We start from the raw sequence: 23,878 nt of genomic DNA, 5'->3' as shown, positions 1-23,878 counted from the left end.
TTCCCAAATGCTCTGGGAAGGCTGGGCTTCCTCCCAGCAGGAAGGTCACAGAGATGACTCTGGAGGCGACAAGGGGTCAAGCAGGGTGATCACTGCAGAGGGAGCCCACCTTCTATCTCAGGTTGTCACCCGCCTGGCCTTTGCTTCCGGGGACAGAGACGCAGGACCAGGAGTGTCAGAGGAACCTGCAGTTCCCTGATGTGAAGGGGGGGTGTCCTGTGTGTCCTGGGGGAAGGAGACTGTGGCGGGCGGCCAGGTGGCTGTGGGCTCCCTGGTCCTCGGGAAGGTTTCAGGGAGACCCTCCCTCTCCGTGTCTGTTGGCTGAGCCTGTCCTTGTGCCCCTGAGTGTCGGGGCAGCCTCTGTCCTCTGCCTGGGGGCTTCCTGTGGTCACCCCGCCTTGCCCATGGCGGTGCAGGCACCCCTGGGCCCGGCCAAAGTCAGAAACACCCAAACCTGTGGGGAATTTTATGAGTTCATTTGAGCCAAACTGAAATCACCTGCCTGGAACAGGCCTCAAAGCCTGAGAAGGAGGCAGGTTTGCAGCTGGTTTGATATATTGTAACAGAAAAGATGGAAAGTTAGTGAAACCCGCTGGGCGGTGAGAGAGGGGAGCTGGGGGAGCTCCAGCCCCATGAAAGGCAAACCGGAGAAACATGCTCTTTACACTGGGGGGTCCCGGACGGTTCACATTTCAGCACCGAGAGGGGGGCGGGGAACCAGGGGCAGGGGGCTCTGCGGTCTCGGACTCTGGTGCCAGAGGCTGTGCCTTCAACTGGTCTAGCAAAGAAAATTACTGAGACGTGCCAAAGGCCATGTCATCCAAGACGCATAAGAACAGGGGACAGGGCTCACCTAAGGTAAAATCTGACCTTTGCTAAGGAAGCTGTAGGCCTGGGACGTGACTACCTGCCATCACCTGCCCAATTAGGAATTTACAGCCAGTGTCAGGCGCTGCCCAGGAATGCTGACCAGGCTCCAGAAGGTGGGCTCTGACCTCCAGACTGAGAGACTGGTCAGTCGGCGCCTTGTTGCTGTGTCTCATGCCTCCTGACTCCATCCCAGGGCAGGCCGAGCCCGGTGACGGGACAGGCATTGTCCAGAGTATCACGAGTCCAGTGTCACGAGAACTGTCTCTATCTGGTGCATGTGCTGTTTCAGGAGGAGCTCTCTGTCTCTTGATTTCAAAGCAAGGGCCTGGTGAGGGCTCCCCTGAGTCTTTTCGGAAAGGGTGCCAGATGGTTGATCCCCCAAAATGCCCTGTGTGTTTCCCATGAAAGCTTTGGGATGTTGCATCCAAGTCATCTGTGTCCCCCTCTGTCACCTGCTCTAGGCCTCCCATGGGACCCAGGAGCTGGAGCAGCTCCACCTGGAGACTCAACCAGGGGAACTGTGGGTTCCTCTGTTAGGGATGGGGAGGCCCCCCTGGGACTCTCAGCCCCTCTGAGGTGGAAGCAGCCACTGATCCTGGGTTCTCCTGTCCCATGTGCGCGGGAAGTTCCCCTTGTTGCCCAGGACACCATGGGCTGGTGAGATGTCTTCTGGGACCACACCCAGGTGTCCCCACAGAGCAGGGAGCTTGGGAACGGGGAGTCATCCCGATTCCTTTGAGGTGAGGTTGGGCTTTCTGCTGCCCTGGTAGGAACTGTGCGGGGCTGGAGAGTCCTAAGTGTCCACCAGGTCAGGCCTGTATGGGAACAGGAAGGACACAGGCTGCTGCCCAGCCCTGAAGAGGCGAGATGTCACTCAGAAGGTGGGGATGGGGAGGGCTGTGATTTTCAGGGAGTCAAGAAGGGTCTGACTCCTCACTGTGAGGGGGTTCCTGTCCCCCCCCCGACTGTAATTTGGGGTAAGGACTTGATCCTGGGACATCCCTGGGCATTTGGTGGCCTCCTTCCATTCTGATACCATTGCCTTCATGTCTGTAAGGAACATGATTTGACTGCAAGTGTCACACAGGATGACAGGCTTCCATTGTGTGGTTTCCCTTACCCATTTAATGAGTGTTTACTGAGCGAATGGAACAGTTCCTACCAGGGCAGCAGAAAGCCCAACCTCACCTCAAAGGAATCGGGATGACTCCCCGTTCCCAAGCTCCCTGCTCTGTGGGGACACCTGGGTGTGGTCCCAGAAGACATCTCACCAGCCCATGGTGTCCTGGGCAACAAGGGGAACTTCCCGCGCACATGGGACAGGAGAACCCAGGATCAGTGGCTGCTTCCACCTCAGAGGGGCTGAGAGTCCCAGGGGGGCCTCCCCATCCCTAACAGAGGAACCCACAGTTCCCCTGGTTGAGTCTCCAGGTGGAGCTGCTCCAGCTCCTGGGTCCCATGGGAGGCCTAGAGCAGGTGACAGAGGGGGACACAGATGACTTGGATGCAACATCCCAAAGCTTTCATGGGAAACACACAGGGCATTTTGGGGGATCAACCATCTGGCACCCTTTCCGAAAAGACTCAGGGGAGCCCTCACCAGGCCCTTGCTTTGAAATCAAGAGACAGAGAGCTCCTCCTGAAACAGCACATGCACCAGATAGAGACAGTTCTCGTGACACTGGACTCGTGATACTCTGGACAATGCCTGTCCCGTCACCGGGCTCGGCCTGCCCTGGGATGGAGTCAGGAGGCATGAGACACAGCAACAAGGCGCCGACTGACCAGTCTCTCAGTCTGGAGGTCAGAGCCCACCTTCTGGAGCCTGGTCAGCATTCCTGGGCAGCGCCTGACACTGGCTGTAAATTCCTAATTGGGCAGGTGATGGCAGGTAGTCACGTCCCAGGCCTACAGCTTCCTTAGCAAAGGTCAGATTTTACCTTAGGTGAGCCCTGTCCCCTGTTCTTATGCGTCTTGGATGACATGGCCTTTGGCACGTCTCAGTAATTTTCTTTGCTAGACCAGTTGAAGGCACAGCCTCTGGCACCAGAGTCCGAGACCGCAGAGCCCCCTGCCCCTGGTTCCCCGCCCCCCTCTCGGTGCTGAAATGTGAACCGTCCGGGACCCCCCAGTGTAAAGAGCATGTTTCTCCGGTTTGCCTTTCATGGGGCTGGAGCTCCCCCAGCTCCCCTCTCTCACCGCCCAGCGGGTTTCACTAACTTTCCATCTTTTCTGTTACAATATATCAAACCAGCTGCAAACCTGCCTCCTTCTCAGGCTTTGAGGCCTGTTCCAGGCAGGTGATTTCAGTTTGGCTCAAATGAACTCATAAAATTCCCCACAGGTTTGGGTGTTTCTGACTTTGGCCGGGCCCAGGGGTGCCTGCACCGCCATGGGCAAGGCGGGGTGACCACAGGAAGCCCCCAGGCAGAGGACAGAGGCTGCCCCGACACTCAGGGGCACAAGGACAGGCTCAGCCAACAGACACGGAGAGGGAGGGTCTCCCTGAAACCTTCCCGAGGACCAGGGAGCCCACAGCCACCTGGCCGCCCGCCACAGTCTCCTTCCCCCAGGACACACAGGACACCCCCCCTTCACATCAGGGAACTGCAGGTTCCTCTGACACTCCTGGTCCTGCGTCTCTGTCCCCGGAAGCAAAGGCCAGGCGGGTGACAACCTGAGATAGAAGGTGGGCTCCCTCTGCAGTGATCACCCTGCTTGACCCCTTGTCGCCTCCAGAGTCATCTCTGTGACCTTCCTGCTGGGAGGAAGCCCAGCCTTCCCAGAGCATTTGGGAACACGAGGAACACCCGGTGCCCAGCTGAGTTTCTGTGTCACAAACATAAATAATCCCCAGGTTTGGGGGCCCCAGGGAGCTCTCTGTGAGGTGCTGACAGACCAAAGACCAGGGCACCGCAGAGACCAATGCTGGGGTGAGAGGGTCATCCTCTCGGGGGAAGGGGTCCCCATCAGCCTTGCTATTGCCAGTGTGCCCCACAGGCCAGGAAGATCAGCCTCCCCTGAGAGCTTGTTAGATGCAGAGTCTCTGGTCCACCACCCCCCCCCCCCCCCCGTCAGGATCTGCAGTTGCACAGGCCCCGGGGCCCCGCCCTGTGCACAGGAGAGGGGAAGGGGGTGCCCCATCCCCACATCGCGGGGTCTCAGCCCGGCCAGGCCTCCAGGTTAGCTGAGCAGTTGTGGATGCAGCATTTCTGAAATGTCACCTGGGCATTGTGATCTTTACAAAGTTTCACAGGTGATTCCAATGCAGACTGGATGTGGCACCCCTGAGACAAGAGTTCCTGAGGTAGCCCCAGAACTCCTGCTCTGAAGGGAAAGTCAAATGTGAGAAAGAGAGAGGGTTGGGGGGGCTACTGTGCACCTGACTGGGAGCTGTGGGGATGCGGGGACCTGTACCCCCAGGCTGGTGCTTTTCCAAACACAGCATATGAATGTGTGAGTGTGAGTGTGTGTGTGAGTGTGTTCAGATGCCTCAGCTGTTCCCAGGTAATGGAAACATAGAGGGATGGTTAACTGGAAGGAGGGGGCAGGGGTTGCAGGAATGAGGGGAGGGAGGGGGAGGTCCCTGGGCACTGACCCCGCCCTGACCCACATGACCAGGGAAGTTATCTTGGCCCACAGGAGGCTCAGCACACAGGGAGCCGGGACAGCAGATCCCCCCGTGAGGACAGAGGTGCCTGGGAGCCTTACTGGACCTCAAGCTCTTCTCACAGAAAGACGGACAGAGCAGGCCGCAGCCACCATGGGGTCCCCCTCAGCCCCTCCCTGCAGAGCACTTCTTTCCTGGCAATGGCTCCTGCTGGCTGGTAAGGAGGGGATAATTCCTGGGGGTGGATGGAAGGATGGGAGACAGGGACTGGCTAAGTCTCCTGGAGAAAACTGCTCTGAGAAGGGAGGAAAGGCTTCTCTTTGGGCCTGAGGGGAGAGGATAGGGGAGCACAGTAGGATGGGGGAGGGGGCTCAGCAACAGAAACATCCCAAGATCGGGATGTGGAGAGGGGCCGAAAACCCTGATCGCTGCTCATTTCCTAAGTTATTCACCACTGAGCATTGAATTTTCACGACTGACCCCAATAATAACAATTTATGTCAGGTGACACCAGAAAAATTTTAAGCAGGGACGCTAAACATTGTCCTCACCACCAACTTCAGAAATGGGCAGATACGCCCCAGGAGGTGGACAACCCTGGGAACACTCACTCCTTCACCCCCAGATGCTTGCAGTGTGCTCCAGGCACTGGGGGCACTGCCCACATGGAGCTCACCTTCTGTGGGGAGAAAATAGACAAGAAAAGATCTACTTGTGCCATGAAGTAGATGTCGTGAAGGGAACAGTAGGGACAGGTGAGAAAGTAAAGGCAAAAGGACTTTAGAGGAGGTGGTCAGGGAAGGTGTCTCCCAAGGACACCCCTGGGAGTCAGCAGGGGCCTGAGGACAGTGAGGGGGTGAGCCAGGCGGACACCTGGAGAGAGTGTTCAGAACAGAGGGAATTGCAGGTTCAGAGGAGCTGAAGTCTTGGTGGCCACGCTGCTGACCTTGACCATGGGACACACACACACACACACACACACGAAGGCTGAGAGATGAGACCTGCTCAGGACCCAGGGCCTCCTCTCTCCATCCCAACACACAGACCCAAATATTGACCCATTTCTCGTCCCTCCTAGCCTCACTCTTGACCCTCTGGAGCACGCCCGCCGCCGCCCAGCTCAGTGTCGTGTCGATCAGGGCGGCCGCGGGAGAGGACGTGATTCTCCGAAGCCGCAACAAGCCCCCCCATGTCGCAGGCTTTCTTTGGTACAGGGGGGAGAAGGTGGACTACAATAATTTCATTGCATCTGTTGCATGGCGTGTAAGGCGATACAGGACAGGGCCCCAATACACCGGCCGAGAGACAGCAAACCTTGAAGGAGCCCTGATGATAAGAAAGGTCACCCCGCAGGACACGGGAGTCTACACCGTAATAGCCCACCTTCAGAATTCACAGCGAGAGATAGGGTTTGGGCGCCTCGATGTGTACGGTGAGTGACTGCTCTCGGCCTCTGGGTGTCGGTGGGGGGAATTCTACTCCATACACGGGACTGACTGCCCTGGACTCTCCTCCGTCTCCCTCTGCATCACATCACAGGCTGGGTTTGGGCCTTTAGTGCAGGTCACACACAGTGGACACAAACTTCCTGAGATCAGAGCTCCCTTCCCGGATGCCAGCCCTGCAGACACTCACCACCTTAGAGAGGACCAGTCTCATGGGAATAACTCAGCAGAGGGAGACCAGTCTCAGTTCACCCCTGGGCCCCTCCCCATGACCATGACCCTGAGAAAGACCCTGCAGAGGATCCTCCCAGAGAAGCTCAGCTCAGGCAGCCACCTCGCAGAGCCCTGTCCTAGTGTCCTGACTCCAGGGATCCTGGGAGCCTGTGACAGGTTGGCTTTGGCTTCCTTGGAAGGGCTTAGTGAGAGCAATAGTTTCCCGTGTGCTGGAGTCACAAGGCTCCTGAGCTGGTCTCTGGCCAGGGCTCAGTCTTAAGAGCCACATCTTGGCGGGAATGGAGCCTGGTCCTTCACCTGCATGCAGAGTCTTTTTAAAAAATTTTTATGTTTTTATTGATTTCACAGAGGAATGGAGAGGGATGGAGAGGAATGGAGAGAGAGATGGGAACATCAGTGATGAGAGAGTCATTGATCGGCTGCCTCCTGCACGTCCCCGACTGGGGATCAAGCCCGCAACCTGGGCGTGTGCCCCGACCGGGAATTGAACCTTGATCTCCTGGATCACAGGTTGATGCTCAACCACTGAGCAACACTGGCCAGGCTGGATGCAGAGTCTTTAAAACTCTGGCCATACAGGACAAGCTCCCTGTCTTTGCAGGGGCTGAAACCCATGTCTCAGACCCACTGCTGCTCTCTAGAGAAAGTCATTCATGTAGATGGTTTTAGGCCCTGGAATATTAATAATAATTTTCACATATGCAATAATTTTAACTTCTTTCCAAATTGCTGTCTCATAACCAGCAAACACAAATGGTCTACAAGGGTCAAATTTCAGCAAGTCCATGCTCCCCTCTTGCCACCTCACCCCTTCTTCAGCAGAGGGAGAGTGGCTTTAATGACCAAGGGCTGAGCACATGGTTCTGCGGCCACAGTCAGCCCCTGCCTGTCCCCTGCACTCTTTTCTAGCTCATTCCTTGGGCTCCGCTTTATCATTTATTAGCTCACTGGCTCATGTCAGTCACACTCCCCTGGGAAGTCTCAGGGCTTGGCCCAGTGGCCTGAATAGTCAGTTGACCATCAGCTTGCTCTTGGCCCCCATGTGTTATTTCTGCTCCAACCCCAATCTCAAGGATATTCTAAAAAAATGGAAACACACTTCGTAGAAACGCACTTTGGCTCGGCAATGGAGGTCTGTGAAGTTTAAAGGAACGGCCCCTGGCCAGCCAGGCAGTCTTCGGGTCAGCGAAGACTCAGAAGAAGTGCAGGGTGGTCTCTGACCCCCAGCCCAAGGTTTTTCATGATCAAACCCTGATTCTTAGCTGACACCCGAGAAAGTTTGTACCTTGCAGCAGACAGAGAGCTGGAGGCCTCGCGTCCTCTGAGTGCTCAGACCCCTGTGCGTTTGCCGTGTGGTGCACAGACCTGCCTAATTCTTCTAAGGGCTGGAGCTGGCTGAGAGCTGAGAGGTCCGACTCTGATCGCAGAAGCCCTGGGGAGCCTCGAAGGTACCACGCGGGGAGTGCTGTCTGCGTTACCTGCACATGGACTTACCCACCCCCCGCGTCGCAGCCAACAACCCCGACCCCGGGAGCTTTGATTTGCATTTTCCTAGCGATAGCGATGTTGAGCGTCCTGTCATGTGCTTTTTGGACATTTTTGTATCATTTTTGGAGAAATGTCTATTCAAGTGCTTTACCCGTTTTAAATCAGGTTTTCTGGTTTTGTTGTTGAGCTGTCCAAGATCTTTGTATATTCAGGATATTAAACCCTCACCTAAATGCAATTTGCAAAGTATTCTCTCTCATTCCATAGCTAATCTTTCACTCTGTTGATTGTGATTTTTGATGAATGTAAGTTTTTCATTTCGAGAAAATTCAATTTATCTAATTTTTTCTTTTTTCGATTGTGTTCTTGGTGTCATATTAAAAAAGTCATTGCCAAATCCAATGTCACAATGCTCTCCCCTATATTTTCTTCTAAGAGTTTTATAGTTTTAGGTCTCACCTTTAGGATTCGATGTATTTTAAGTCAATTGTTGTGCGTGGTATAAACAAGGGTCCACTCCATGTGTCTGCGTGTGGATGTGGCTGTTCAACACCATTTGTGTGAAGACCGTCCTTTCTCATTGAACAGTCTTGGCTCCTTTGTCCAAACCATTTGATTGTGTCTTTTGATGAATAGAAGTTTTTATGCCATTGTCACACTATTTTCTTTACTTTAGTTCTATAGTAAGATTTGAAATTAGGAAGTGTGAGACCTGCAATTTCATTCTTCTTTTGTAAGATCGTTGCAATTATTTGGGGTTTCACTGAAATTCCATATGAATTCTATTAAAAGTCATAGGCCTTTTAATAGGGATTATGTCATATACGCAGATAGTTGGGGGGTCTTTCAATGCATAAACGTGGATGTCTTTCCATTTATTTGTTTCCTTTTTACGTTCAGTAACATCTGGTTGTTTTCAGTGTACATCTCTTTCACCTCCTTGGTTAAGTTTAAGTATTATATTATTTCTGATGCTGTTGTAAATGTTATAACTCATGTGGGCCGGGAAGGGAGGGGTTCCCTGTGCTGAGATTACAAAGATGCCTGTGTGAACAGGTCAGGGGTCACTCTGGGGTGATCTAGGATCAGAGAGGAGGTGCAGCCCTCTCCTAACACATTGTCACCTGAACAAAGACAATTCTCCTTCTGAAGAGGTCAGGGCCACCCTCTGGTGACCTTTACAGAGCTCACTGTGGACTGTTAGTGACTGAGATGTTTGAGGAAGCTGTGTGGGCCCAGGTCCCAAGCCCTCATTCAATTATTCATGTCCTGTTTTCCCGCAGAGCGCTTGAGAGTGCCCACCCTCCTGGCCAGCAACACGACAGTCACAGAGCACAAGGACGCCGTGGTCATGACCTGCTACACAGACGCCATCTCCACTCAGTGGCTGTTCAATGCGGAGAATCTGCAGCTCAGGGACAGGATGACGCTGTCCCAGGACCACAGAACCCTCACCATAGACCCCGTCCAGCGGGAGGATGCCGGGGGTTATCAGTGTAAAGTCTCCAACCCCATCAGTTCCGCTGAAAGTGCGCCCGTCGAGCTGGATGTGAGGTCCCAGTGACCCTCCTCCGCTCCTCTGTGTCCTCACACTGCAAAAAAATTTTGCACTTATTGAAATCAATTGGTGGTGGCGGCGGAAAGTGCTTAGAAAACTTGCATTGAGTCAATAAACCCTAAAAAATGCGAGCTGCCGTTGTCGTTATTGTTGACTTAAGGTCACATTCCACACCAGCCCCCACTCCTGGTTGGTCTCATTTGCACCATCTCCACAGTGGAGGTGACACCGGGTGCTCACAGGATGGGCAGTGGTCATGTGATGACCGGTGGGAGCAGGCGATAAGCTCCCGGAATCCAAGCTCTGTCCCTCCTCCAGGGAGACGTGTGGCGGGCACCGGGACACTGCTGTGGGCCATGGGAAAGAGCACCCATGCGAGTTCAACACTGACTCTGTCTCCTTGTTTGATTTCTCCAAAAATCACTAAAGCCTTTTCGAGTATTCTTATGTTTATGGCAATAGACTTATTTGCATAAGTTCAGTACCACCCTGTCCTTGTTAATAAGACATAATTGGAAACGTTGGTAATATAACCAAGGCTTTGGCTCAGTGTCCCAGTTCAGACTGATGCCCTGAGAATTAGAAATGACCTCGCCCTTCATGGAGCTGAGTTTGACCTGATGGGTCTTTTGGAATCTCCTGGAGGAAAGGTCATCGCCCAAAGCTGCAGAGCCTGCGGGTGAGGCGTGAGGGGGAGGCTTCCTGACCTCCAGAGGCTGTTAAAACTCCCACCTGAGGTTTCACAGAAAAACCTGCGTCAGAGCAAACTCTGGTGAATGTCGGTTCCTCTGCACTCAGGTCACCAATCAGGCCAAACCCAGTGACACCAGCCGTGTTGTAGGATCAAAAAGACTCTTCTTTTTTTGAGGGAACATTTGATCAAAAGAAAGGTGACTGTAGAGAGAAAGGTAATGTGTTTCCTAATTGGCTTTACACAAAAGAAAAATAAAACGTCTCATGGAATCCTGAGGATTGGAGGTTTTCATATTTTTTATTTATTGTTTTTATTATTTTTAATCCACACGAGGATACATTTTATTGATTTTGGAGAGAGAGAAAGGAGGAGAGAGAGAGAGGGAGAAACATCAATGTAAGGGAGAAATATCCATAGGCTGTCTCCCATAAGCGTCCCCACCAAGGATTGAACCTGCAGACTTTTGGGGTATGGGATGAAACTCCAACTGAGCCACACTGGCCAGGGCAAGGAGGTTTTTTGTTTTGTTTTTTTTTACTTCTTGGTTTTAAAGATCCCCACCCAAGTTAGAGACTGGGACACAGACATACCAGGAGAATTAACTTTTCATAGAAGCGGCTCAAAGCACGTGGAAGCTGTTGGGTGGCATGGATACACGTGGAGAGTGTGCCCGTGTCAACACTCATCAGGACGTATACTTTGCATGTGTGTGGCTTGTCTGTCGCTTATACCTCAGTCAAGCTGTAACCAAGGCTCGATGCCGTGAATCGCCCGCGTGGTCAGGAGGGGAGAATATTGTTCCTCTATTACTGCTGTTCCCAAGTGGGCGACCCTGGCCGCGTGCCCACGGGAGGGCAATAATGACACCAGCCGGCCTTTCTGAGCCCTCACTGTGCGCTGGCCCTTCAGGCACAGTGGCTCATTTAATCACCAGATGGGTCTGCTGAAATCACTCACTGGCTCGGCTCTCCCACCTCCTGGCCTCCTCTGGCTCCTGCCCCTCGGGAGCTCTGGCTGAGCCGGGCTCCCTCGCCCTCGGCCGCCCCGCTTCGGGAAGGGTCGCCCTGGTCACTCGGCTAGGGCCGCAGCCCAGCTCTGTGAGGTCGCCGTGCCCGCACTTCCCCCTTCCAACCATTGTCACGTGTGATCTCTGCTCATGGATCAAACGCGACCAGCCGCTCGCCCGCTGAGGCACCGCTGAGACCCAGGGCAGACAAGACCCAGGCCTCGGACCTGCCATGCGGTGGGGCGTCGCCCCAAAACCAAACGACGGCAACGAAAATATGTTATGGTATGGTAGAATAAGGCGAGTTTTCCTTGGGGTGTTTTTTCTTCTTTTAAATTAAAAGTGTTAAAGCAGCCAGGAGGGAGTGACCTGAAGGGTGCAGACAGAGGGGGAGGGGAGGGGAGGGGCCCTGAGGGGGGCCATAGGCCAGAACTTTATTCTCAGTAAACTGGGGAGCCACGGGGGGGGGGGGATTCAGAGCAGGGGTGGGGGGTGAGTGCTCTACGTTTAGTGAAGGGAACCAAAATTTTGCCACCCAAAAGTTTCTTTTGGGGGAATATTGATTTTAAGCTGTTTAGTAACTAACAAAACTGAGAAAGAACTATCAGTCCCACCCGCATCCTGCCATGGACTCGGACAGAAAAAAGAAAAACTTGCCTGGGGGAGGGAATCAGGGCATCTGCCTGAGGCCGCAGGAGCCAGGGTCTGTCTGCGTGGCCAGAGGGGGGGTGCAGTCAGCCAGGGGACAGGCGGGGCGGGCAGGCCAGTGTGCCAAGAAGGGGCCCGGTTCTGCATTTGTTCTGAGCACAGCCGAAAGGATTTGTTGAAAGACCAGATGTGGGGTGTGAGAGGAGAACAATTGGGAAAACACAAGGAGATTCAGGAAAATTCTAGAGGAGCACAGTGAGGTGAGGCATTTGGCTGGGATCAAGGGTCCTAGGGCATCTTGACAATGCCTTTCAGATATTAGCTGTCAAGTAAATAGTTGAACATCAGCAGTAATGTCCAGCTGGTCTCTCCTGACCACTGCCGTGTCCCCAGGGCCCTGGACAGTGCCTGGAAGGCACATGGCAGGAGTGCGTGACACACTTCCAGAACCAGCGGGTAAACAACGACAAACAATCGGATCGTCTCCTGGACACCCTTGCACAATATTTCTAACTAAGAAAATACAGAGACGCCATAAAGTTATCACGACTACAGGGGCCCTTACAAACCCATTTGGTTTTGGAAGTCACATCAGGGCCTTTCTCCAGCATTCACGCTGCGCACATTTTTGAACGAAATTAGGTTAACCATGAAGGTACCTGGGTGACATTGAAACCTAGCAGGCACCCCTCTGCGACACTCCCACCCCCAGTGCCCCAGCAGAGACGGGGCTGCAGTCCCTCAGGCAGGCTGGGCAGGTACTAATCAAAACTAGGGACATGGAAAAATGCAACAAAGGGACCGATTAAGCAGCAAGTGATGATGGTGTGAACACGAACCTGAGGCATGAGTCAGGGTCACAGGACGCCTGGTGCCTCCTGAACAGCTGCCGATAATATAACACGAGGGACTCAACTAAGACGCCTCGGAGGGACGCTCTGGACAACAGAGCAGGAAGCCTTTTCATTAGCAGAGTCAAATGTGTCCTTTAACTTTTCTCTAATAAGAAGTCAAAAGTCCATATGCTTATATTGATAGAACAGTGTTTCAGTATTTTTACGTTTTTTTGGTATGATTTCGGTGCTCAGCGACTTTAATGAAATGACTAGGTCACCAGATTGAGCTTTTAGTTAGACTCGCTAAACCTGCCTGAGGGTCACGGCTCTGCTGTGAAGGAAGCAGGGCCTTCACCCCAGATATGCCTTCATGTCTGTAAGGAACATGATTTGACTGCAAGTGTCACACAGGATGACAGGCTTCCATTGTGTGGTTTCCCTTACCCATTTAATGAGTGTTTACTGAGCATGTGTGATGTGTCTGGCCCTGGGCTGGGCCCTGGGAGCCCCACAGAGAACAGGACATATGTGGGCCCTGCGCTCACTGAGTTTACCTTATAAGACAGAGACAGGCTCTCAGATAAATCATAGAACGAAGGAATTAATTATAATACAAAGAAGGGCTGTAAAGGGAAATTTCTGGTGTGTCCAGAGCGTGTACTTGAGTCTCAGCTGGTCTGGGGGTCACTGAGAGCCCTTCTGAGAAAGTGACCTCTTGGCTGAGACCTGAATCCTGAGTGGCCATTCGCCCCTTGAAGGACAGAGGGTGGGGGGAAGAGCTGCCTGCAGGGGACTGGTCTTTGGTGGGCAGATGCCTGGCTGGACGGAGGAGCTCACAGAGCCCAGGGTGGGCAGCGTGGAGGGCGAGAGGGGCTGTGGGCTGAGCGATGCTGGTGGGGCTGGGCCCTGCTGGGCTGTGGGTGCTGCTGAGGGGGGTCAGCAGCCTCCTGGGGAGGCTCCAGGCTGCGAGCTAACTCTGCCGCCCTCTGGTGGAGACGCATATAAATGTGCGAGGAAAAGGCATGTTACAGTTAGGTGTTCTTTTGAGTTTTATATTTTCCATTCAGCTTATACTTTAAGCAATATTTCACATGTGCATATATAATTTTAAACATATTTGTTGAGTTATAGTTGATATATAATAAACTTAACATATTGAAAGTATACAATTTATTCAGTTTTGCCAGATGCATGCACCAGAGGGGTTGTTACAATGAAGACAATGAACCTGTCCCTCACTCTTAAAGCCCCCTCAGGCCCTCCAGTAATTTCTTCACTCCGTCCCCCTCCCCCCCCCAGTGCTGTTAGCTCTCATCTGCTTTCTGTCATTATAGATGAGTTTGCATTTTCCAGAAATTTCAAAAGTTGAATCATACAGTATGCAATGTGGGGCAGAGTTTGGCTTCTTGACTGAACATGATTATTTTGATGTATTTCTTTCTTTTTTTTAAATCTTAGTTCTATTCCATTGTAGGGATGCACCAAATTTGTTTATCCTGTCACTCGTTCGTGGACATTTGTGCTGTTTCCCATTTTGGGGTTATTACAAGTAACCCTGCCATGAACACTTGTGCAGAAGGGTCTTTAATAGAAAGAATCAGGTGCTTGTAAAGCCCTGGAGGGGTAGAGAAATGGAAGCTGGGGAGCTGCCCCTGGAAGCCTGGTTTCCACGTGGTGCTGCCTCAGGCCCCCCCCCCCCCCCCCCCGCAGAGAAGCACCAGCTCTCCCCCCCCCCCCCCCCCCCCCCCGCGCGGCCTGCAGCGCCCCCAGCAGCGCAGCAGCAGGAGCAGCGCCCCTTCTCCCTTCCAGCTTCCAGTCCACACACGAGTGTATCTCGGAGGCTGAGTTTAACTCCCGTCTGGATCCTCAATCACTCGTTGTGGGGAAAATGTAGCATTTAACCTTTCAGTCCCTCTGACGCAGGAGGAAACACAGAAAGGGCTGGAGCAGAGACGCCAAGTGTCCATAGACACCCCATGGCGCGTCTGGGTGCCCTTGCGGGCTGTGAGACTCGGGGCCAGGGACCCCCCCTTAAGAATCCTCGGTTTCCTCTGTGACATCATAGGAAGATATTCGTTGTTATTTCCTGGTTCTTAGAACTAAGCAACTAAAACTCGTGGAATGTTCTGAGCGATAAGGGTGATGAGTGTTTTGTTCTGATGAGGCAGCTCTTGGCAGGCCCTGGGTAGCTGCAGGGCCAGGGCCGGTCACCATAAAGACCAAGTCTTGCTCAGAAGCCAGAATTTTCAGCTGTCAATATAAGAATTGTTTAAACCTGTAGAGAATTTTTATGAATTTATCTGAGCCAAGCTGATGAGAATTGCTGGCAAGCCAAGACTCAATGGATTGAGAAAATGCTTCAGAGAATGGGAGTTTTCTCCCTTTTTTTATACACTACCATCAAAGCAGGGGCCCTAAGGGGTTACATGAACCGCACTGGTGAGAGATTAGGGAGGTGGGAGGAATCTCTGAAACTGGATAAAAAGGAGAACAAATAGACACATACTAATTTTAACTGGTGGGTACAGGATAGTTAACAATTAACATGACAATAGCAATGAGGGGTTTTGTGGTCTGCTCTGGTGCAGTGAGAAGTCTGGAAATAAAGAAATGATTCTAAGATCCCAAAGGTAGGTTATTATAGATGCAGAAAAACAATAGACAGGCTCAGTTAAAGACTGACCTTTGTTAGGGAAGATACCAGCCTAAGGCATGACTACCCACCATAACTCGCTTTTAGTTAGAAAGTTTTAATTTCAGACCGTGTTTAGGTCTCTGAGTTTCTAAGTCCCACCAGGCAGGTCTCCCCTGAGCTTGTCAGGCTGAGTGTGTGGCCCTTTTGTGGCCAGACTTTCAAGTTTTGGTCATAAATCAATCCAAAGGACACACTGATGACCAAGATTCCGATAGAAGAATGTGCTCCCCCAGTGCCAGGAAGCTCATTCCTAGGAAGCCTTAATGTCAGCGTTTGTCCTGCTGAACGAGGGACCGTTGGGGACGGGGCGAGGCTGTAACCTCGGATGGAAGTCAAGGCTGAGTTTTCTCAAAAGCGAAAAGGAGGTAGATGGGAGGCAGCCAGGTCCCACGAGGCTTTATTTAGAAAAATGCTCTGGGTCATTTCTAACCCATAAGCTCTCATGATCCAAGTTTTGTTGTGTCTCATTTTTCTGTATTTTGCATCTAGTATGGCATTTACTCATAAGTTGAGGGCACACTATACACCTCTTCAGTTATTACAATCTGACCATCAAACTACTTATTTTTAAATTCTCTTAAAAACAAACACATCCCATTCCTTTCCTTTGCAATAACATTCCTTCTAAATTTCAAAAAAGAAAACATAAAAAGAGTATTAACTCTGCCAAGTCCAGGAGACGTACATGGAATGTTAAAGGGTATTTTTTTAAGAAGATAAAAAATATAAAAAATATAAACAATAAAATGATGATAAATACACATCAATCGACAATTGAACCCAAAAATCAAAATATAAGCAAGCAGAACAGAAGCAGACTCATAGATACAGGGAAGATTTTGACAGTTGCCAGATGGGAGGGGGGTTGGGGCGATGGGCGAACAGTGCGAAGGGATTAGGAAGCACAAGCTGGTTGTTCAGAACAGTCCTGGGGACGAAAGTGCAGCACAGGAAATAGGACCGGTCCTAATCTAATAACTACCTACGTGTGATGTCGGATGGGTGCGAGATTCATTGAGGTGACCACTTAGTAAGTGATGTAACGTCCAAGCACTGCGGTGCACACCTGAAACTAATATAACAATGAACGTCAACTGTAATTTAAAATTTTTAATTTATTTTTAAAAATAAACAGAAGGAAAGGGGGCCAAGACCTCGAAATGACACGCAGAAAAGCTAACGAGTACTTTATTGGGACCCTTGCCTGATACCTCCAGATAAATGCCCCCCAGGAGGGAAGACCCAGAGCAGCTCTTTGTCCGGGGACCAAGCCCTCGCCTCTCCCCTCCCCCCTCCTTCCCCAGGCCCGTCACCTGCACCAGCCCCTCTCCGAGGCTTCAAGGGCTCTTCTTTTGCCTCTTGTTTCCTGAGCCCATCCCTCCTACAGCTCACTTCTCCTAACTCTGTTACGGGGGGTGGGAAAAAAGAACATTATTGATAATACAAAAGTGATCTTATACACACCTTTAGCAATTATTAACAGGTGGGCTATATATACAAAGTCTGTGAAAAGCCCAAAGAACAAGGATAGTTATTATCATGACTAATAGCAGCAGACAGGTAAAGCCAATCAAGCTAATGAAGTTCAACAATTTGCAGGCACACAGGCCTTGTTGACGTCTTGGGATAGCTGTCAGGCTCTGATGTCAGCAGCCTCTCCTTCTCGAGAAATCCTTGATCTCTGTAGGGGGAGGCAAGTGTCAGACACAGGGGCAGATGTCCGCGCACTGTTTGGCACCTGATAATGTCCCTCTTAGCAATGCTAGAGAGAGTCATTAATTGATGTCATTTCCAAGGTTCAAAATAAGTTGTGGTGTTTGAAGCTGTCCTCTCCTGGGAGCACACTGGTGAAATGACTGTCACTAATTCATCAGATTCTATAAGCTGGTTAATAAGTGCTTGGTAATTATGCCAAATGTATCCTTGTAGTAAGGTTGATTCGTATGTCCTTTCATCCAGATGCTTATGGTGACCAGTGACTAATGAGGGAAGAGCTACGTATTTACTGAAAGAAGTAGATTCTAGGTTGAGGAGCACTGTAAGGAGAGCTTCTGGCCAAGGGACATTAAAAGCTTCTGGAAATTTTACTTACTTGAGTTTTAATTGGACCACTTGTATGTTCTGCTAATCCAGAAAACAGGGGTGATAGGCACAATGAAAATACTGCAGAGCAGGCCGGATATTCCGAATGCGTTGCAGTATTAGCACAGTTAAATGAGTCCCTCAGTCACTGTCACTCGGAGGAAATTCCCCAACTGGGAATTAATTTTTTCCAATAATAATTTAGCTTCCAGTAAGGCTGCTACTCTCCTGCAAGGGAGTACCTCAACCCAGTGAGAAAACACACAAATCGTAACTAACACATCTTTGCATTCCTGAGATGGTGACATTTGGATAAAAGTCATTCCTTAAAGGGCCTCTGCACGTCATGAGAAATGCACTCTGACACTCCACGCTGACTCTTAGTTGCCTAAGTAAACCCTAGAAATGGGCTGGAGGGAGGAAGTGCCTCTTATCTTCGGAGCTGAACAAGTTCAGGCCCTCATTTATCCAGTAAAAGGTTTTGTTCAGACCCTCATAAAGCAATTCCAACTGAAAGCCGCCCATTTTTCTCCTGCCCTGAGTTTGGGACTCCCACCTCACCCTGGGTTTTCTCAGCCCTTGCCGTTTAGCTCCACCTTGAGGGTGTGTTTTTAACAGCTCACATAAAGCCAGTGCCAAGAAGTTTGGGCTTCTGAAATCTTAGTGTGTGAAGCCCGGGCAGGGTATATCGTTTGGATGTGATCATCAACAAGCCCAAGGAGCTTTCATCTCCCCTTGCAGGTGGGACATGAAATTGTTAGTCTGTGTCTAATATTCGCAGTGTAAGCCAAACCAGTTCCCCCTCCCTCCTGTGGGGTGTTCTTTCTTGCATTTGTGACAACACTGGACGTTGCCGTGATAAGCCCCGTGGCTCTGTGTGCTGTTCAAAGTGATCGCAGGAAGGTTCTGGCCTCTCTGTGCCTCGCTGAGGACATTTGCCGCAGGAACAGCAGCTCCCCCCATGGAAACAAAGTCTTCTTGGAGTAACAGGCTTTGACGTGGAACAGACTGAGGGGCCTCAGAGGGAAGGCGGGGAGGGGGAGGGGTGGGGAGGGATTAATCAAGGGCTCATACGCACATATGCACAGCCCATGGACACGGACACTGGCATGGGGGGGCGGGGTGGAGGGGGTCAGTGGGGGAAAGGTGGCATCTGCAATACTTTCAACAATGAAGATAAAATAAGCAAATACATAAGTCACAGCTTCGAGGCTTCTTGCTGGTTTTTGTCTTTTAGGTATTTCCAAGTCAAGGGCTTCCCTCTGGGAAGAGGAGGACTCAGCTGCTCTCTTTCCCATCAGACACACACTCACACACACTCACACACACACATTTCTCCTATTCCTCTCTCCAGTATTTTTTTTAAAGCCCAATATTTAGTGCAGACTTTATTGTGTCTGTTTCCTGCTTTTCACATGAGAGCCAACCAGCTGCGATTTCTCTGCATTTGAAACTCTGGGGCGCATCACAGATGGGGACTCTTCCTTCTGTGAGCCGCAGAGGCGGGGACAGTGGTCCTGGGCATTAGACACTTGTGATGACACCAGGAGAGGAGAAAAAGCCCAGAACCGCGCGCCTCCCTCCCCGGCCCCTCCGGTTACCGTGCGCGCCCTCTGCTGGCCACGTTGCGAACTGCGCCTCCCAACAGGCTCAGATCATTGTTTCCAGCCCAGGGTCACCCCTGGAGCAGAGCCAGGAAAAGCCGGTGTCAAGTGAAAATGCGGGGCTCTCTGTCCAAAAGCCACTAAGAATTTCAGGATGGAGGACTTTAAGGGAGAGATCGACAGCAATACAGTCACAGTAGGGGACTTTAACACCCCACTGACTTCACTGGATAGATCTTCCAGACAAAAAATCAACAAGGAAACAGTGACTCTAAATGACACACTAGGTCAGATGGATTTAATTGACATTCTTAAAACTGCCTAATATACATTCTTCTCAAGTGCACGTGGGTCATTCTGAAAGACAGACCACACGTTAGGATGCAAAACAAGTCTCTACAAGTTCAAGGAGTTTGAAATCATATCAAGCATCTTCTTGGATCACGATGGTATGAAATTAGAAATCAACTACAGTGTTGAAGCGGATGCCTGCTGATGTTGATGCTCTAAGACAATGACATCAGTGATGACAGTGACACCAGCCACAGGATCAGCTCTAGTGATCGGCAGTTTAAGCAAAACATCAGCTGTTGGAATATCCATGTTTGTGACCATCCAGGGATCTGTCACATCCGTGAGGCTTTTGTGGCTCCACTAGTCTGGGCTGTGCTGGACGTAGCCTCCGGAGTGAAGGACACGCTGCGGTCCTTGTGCCGCCACCTCGCCCATGTTAGAGGAATGAAAGGCGCACTGTGAAGCCTCTGGCGACACCTCATAAGGGAATGACATGCAGACTCCTGGGGTTTGGAGCAAGGCCTGTCACAGAGCTCTCGCCTGTGGAATCACAGAAAGTTCACTCTGACCAGTCAGCAAAGAAGGAAAGGGCCCCACTCACTCCAAGTTCATCCCGGCCCTCAATTCCCCGTCCTCCCACACACACCATCAGCCACTCCCTTGCCTGTCCCCAGGCTCCTAGGCAGACTTACTCGCTGACACACAACTCCCCAGGGACAATGCTAATTTATAGACAGATGAGGCACGTCTTGGTGTACGGGCGTGAAACTTGGCTTATCGCGGCTCTCCCAGGCCGAGGAAGCTGCTGCCCCCAGCCCACCCTCAGAGCCAGCTGCCCACGGCCCTACTGGGTGGGAACTGGGGACTGGACACCTCTGCCCCTCAGTCTGGCCCGCACCCCAAGCCTGCCCTGCACTCCCCACCGTCCCCAGGCTCCGTCTCAACTCCTTTTCTAGTCTGACTCCCCTGCTCTCCACTCCCTTCCTGAATCAAACCCCAGACCCCCTTGGCTCGCCTCTGTTCATGGTGTCCCTGTCCTAACCCGTCCTCCCTCCCCGGGCTCCTAGCTCCCACCGACACTTACTTCTTTCCCTTGTCCCCTCTCCCATGTCCCCTGCCAGCCTGTACATCTGTTGCTCCCTCTTGTCCCAGCGTCAGGGCGCTAGTCTGAGTTTTCAAGAACAAAACAATAGTGTGCTCTCCTTTCCCCCAGCCCTGCGTCTCACGGGGCCTCACATGCATCCAAGTCTGAGAAATGGCACCCCCAGTTCAGCACCAGCTGCAGCGGCTTCTCCCTCAACAGGCGGTGGACCCCTTACTCATGCTCCTAAGCTCCTTCATGAGCCCCCCAAAAGCCCTCTAACTGCATCCCTAGGTCCCCTTGAACACATGTAATGCTTAAAACCCAGCCTTCCAGGCTTTACAATGTCTCTCCTGGCTCTGAGCAGACCCCCCTGCCCCCCATGCCCACCTCTGCCTACCCACAGTCAGCACCTGGCCAGGCCTCCAAAGACCTCAGCCAGATCTACCCCGAGGCCACAAGGGCAGGACAGGAACCAACCAGGGGACATTTATTCCCATTCCCCAGGCTCTGGATGGGGCCTCCCTAAGGTCAGGCGCGTGCACTTTGTGAGAACGACAGACAGGAAAGAATGAAGACACACGTCTGCCCGAGCTCGGGCCGTGCAGGGCCGGGAACAAGGTCGGCCGCTGCGGGCTGGGGGCAGGACGTGACACCGACCTGCTTGTTTCATGACGAAATGACTTTTAAAATGCCTGGGACCGTGTCCCCTGAAGGTGCAGTGAGGACGGATGTGCAAGGAGAAGGCCAGTGATGGTTGGAGCGCTGAAGGCTGAGCCCTGTCACCCCTGCAGGGCTCAGGTGCGGGGACAAAGGCCGCCGGGAGGAAAGGGGGAGCCTCAGAAGGATCTGGGCAGTGAGGTCACCTCCTGGGGTGACGCCACCTCAGAAGCGATGGGGGAAAGCCCGGAATGTTTATGGAGGACTGTAGCCAGACAAGGGGAGAGACTGGAAAACGAAAATATGGTAAAGATGGACACTGTGAGCAAGGTGACAGGACCAGGGGTCAGAGAAACTTAAGGAGGCAACAAAGACTTTATTCCAGACCATGCGGGAGGGCTGGGAGAGCGGAGCCCCTGAAACAGGAGGCTGGGAGACTTTAAAGCAGCAGAAGGGAATCATAGGCAGCTGTGTTTGCTAATTGGATTTACACAAAAGAAAAGTAAAACTTCTCATGAAATCCTGACAGGAGGTTGCTTTACCTCTTCATTAAAAATGTCCCCACCTGAGTTAGGCTCCTACCCTCACTCACTGACTGGGACACAGGGACACCCCGAGGATTACATTTCAAAGAGATGGACCAAGGCCCTTGAGAAAGATATTCTCTGGGTCAGAGCACTGGCAAGAAGCTTTCAGACTTACATATATTTCAAAAGGGAAGAGAAAGAACCTGAATTACAAGTTGCAATTACATTTCTAAAGGAAATGCTCTAAAACAAATGGAGGTCAGAGGCCTGCAGTCAGGAAGAGCCTGTGTAAAGGTTAGTGACTCTGAGGGGACACTAGGCCTCTAGGTCATAACAAAGCTGCTTTCTGCACAGTGGAGGGAAACACAACTAAATCTCTTTCAGCCAAGACCCAGTTTGCATCTCCATCAGCTTCTGCAGTTTATGAAGAGCTGCGAGTTCCCAGCAATTTATAAGCAGGTGCAGAACAGCTGAGAGACCCTGAACAGAGCCGCACCTGATCTCCCAGAAGGCTGTGCTTCTGGAGTTTTCCATGGAGATATTACATTTCTCTCCACAGTCACCTTCCCTTTCGTCCAATATCACCTCCGAGGAAGAAGAGTATTCTTGATCCTACAACATGGCTGGTGTCACTGGGTTTGACAGATTGGTGACCTGAATGCAGAGGAACCGACATTCACCAGAGTTTGCTCTGACACAGGTTTTTCTATGAAAGCTGGGATGGGAGTTTTAACAGCCTCTGGAGGTCAGGAAGCCTCCCCCTCACGCCTCACCCGCAGGCTCTGCAGCTTTGGGCGATGACCTTTCCTCCAGGAGATTCCAAAAGACCCATCAGGTCAAACTTAGCTCCATAAAGGGCAAGGTCATTTCTAATTCTCAGGGCATCAGTCTGAACTGGGACACTGAGCCAAAGCTTTGATTGTATTACCAGTATTTCCAATTATATCTTATTAGCAAGGAGGGCAGAGTCATACCGAACTTATGCAAGTAAATCTAGTGCCATGAAAACAAGAATACTCAAGAAGAATTTAGAAAATTTGGGGAACAAGTCAAACATGAAGAAAAAGATCACTGTTACTACCCATATGGCTGTCCTCCTGTCCATTCCCATTGTCCACAACAGTATCCAGGCGCCCTCCACAGAAACCCTGTAGGAGGGACAGAGCTCAGATTCCTATGAGCTTATTATGTGCTCCTTCCGGCCATCACAGAGCCATTGTCCATGTTCTGGGGCACTCTGCGTCACCTCCATTGTGGAGATAGTGCAACTTAGAGCAACCAGAGGTGGGATGTGGCTTGGAATGCGGCCTTAAGTCAACAATAATGACAATGTCAGCTCACATTTTTGAGTATTTATCAACTCAATGCAAAACTTCTAAGTACTTTTCACCACTATATATCTATTTAAAAGGTGCAAAAAAGTGTATTCACTTTAATAACATAAAGCAGGAGTGGAGGGTCACTCATATTTCACATCCAGCTTGAAGAGCTCACTTCTCTGGAAACCGTAAGGTCCGAGGGCTAAACACTGGTAATACCCAGCATCCTCCCTTCGGACAGGGTCTATGGTGAGGGTTCTGTTGCCCAAAAACAGCAGCATCCTATTGTTGAGCTTCACACGCCGCCTATTGAAAAACCACAGGGTGAAATCCGAATTTGAGTAGCAGGTCAGGACCACACCATCACTGTGCTCCACGACTGTGGTCTTGCTGGCCTGGATGACGGGCTTTATCACAGGCTCTGTGGAGAAACAGAGGACATGGCTGAGTGAGGGCTTCGGACCCGGGGCCATGCTACCTCCTCAAAGATCTCAGCCAGTCACAACCTATGGTAAGCTCTGTAAAGTCACCAGAGGATGACAGTGACCTCTGCAGAAGGATGATTGTCTTTGTTCAGGTGAAATGTGTAAAGAGAAGGGAGGGCTGAACCTCTTCTCTGACCCCAGATCACCCAAGGATGACCTGTTCCCATGGACATCTCTGTGGTATCAGCACAGGGAACCCCTTCCTGCCCACATGTCCTATAACCTCACCATCAGGTGGAGCTTTCCTCTCATGAGCTTTTATTCATTGACTTCAAAAGATATCAGGTCCCATTCATCATATAAATTTTCATGTATTTGGGGAAGGCAGCCTTACCACCTCTGTCCATCTCTGGGGCCAAGGGAACTTTACAGAAAGTGAAAAGGCATTTACCTCTTGTTAAGTAATTGATTGGGCAATAAAGATGGCCCGACCCAGTCTTCATGACCTTGGGCCTGGAGAATTTTCATCTAAAGGAATCCTCAGTCTGAACAGGACTTCACTTCCTGTCTTGTGGATTGAAAATCACTGTGAGGTGAATCTCTAGAGAGAAGTTGTTACGGTTTTAACAAAGGGCAGGGACTATAGGAACAGAAGGAGACTACTCGATGTGGTAAAGGCCGCACATGAAACCCCAGAGCTAACACAATACTCCACGGAGAAACTCAGGAAAATGTTACTAAAATCGTGAACAAGGCAAGGATGCTGCTTTCCCCACTTACTCAACATAATACTAAAAGTCCT

General features: G+C 51.2%; 2 protein-coding genes across 3 annotated transcripts in view; one reads left to right on the top strand and one right to left on the bottom strand.

The window, feature by feature from the left end:
- The window catches only part of LOC308547822 (cell adhesion molecule CEACAM21-like), a 43,305-nt gene that overhangs the window by 16,003 nt on the left and 3,424 nt on the right, over window positions 1-23,878 (bottom strand). Inside the window, exon 3 of one of the 2 annotated variants that reach the window (XM_081118703.1) lies at window positions 21,164-23,072. The exons of the other annotated variant lie outside the window; for it this stretch is intronic. Coding sequence (XP_080974829.1) covers window positions 22,792-23,072 — 281 coding nt within the window. The 3' untranslated portion in view covers window positions 21,164-22,791. Of the gene's footprint in view, window positions 1-21,163; window positions 23,073-23,878 lie in introns of those variants that run through there. 2 annotated transcript variants of the gene reach the window in all.
- On the top strand, window positions 4,533-9,335 carry LOC308547587 (cell adhesion molecule CEACAM21-like). The gene is made up of 3 exons (XM_081118233.1): window positions 4,533-4,697; window positions 5,559-5,912; window positions 8,931-9,335. The coding sequence occupies exons 1-3, from the start codon at window positions 4,634-4,636 to the stop codon at window positions 9,209-9,211; spliced, it is 699 nt and encodes a 232-aa protein (XP_080974359.1). The 5' UTR covers window positions 4,533-4,633; the 3' UTR covers window positions 9,212-9,335.

The sequence above is a fragment of the Miniopterus schreibersii genome, assembly GCF_964146895.1.
Source record: "Miniopterus schreibersii genome assembly, chromosome: 18".
In the NCBI taxonomy this organism is placed as follows: Eukaryota; Metazoa; Chordata; class Mammalia; order Chiroptera; family Miniopteridae; genus Miniopterus; species Miniopterus schreibersii.
The sequence above is the reverse complement of the archived record's forward strand: the minus strand, read 5'-3'. Positions and strand labels throughout refer to the sequence as shown.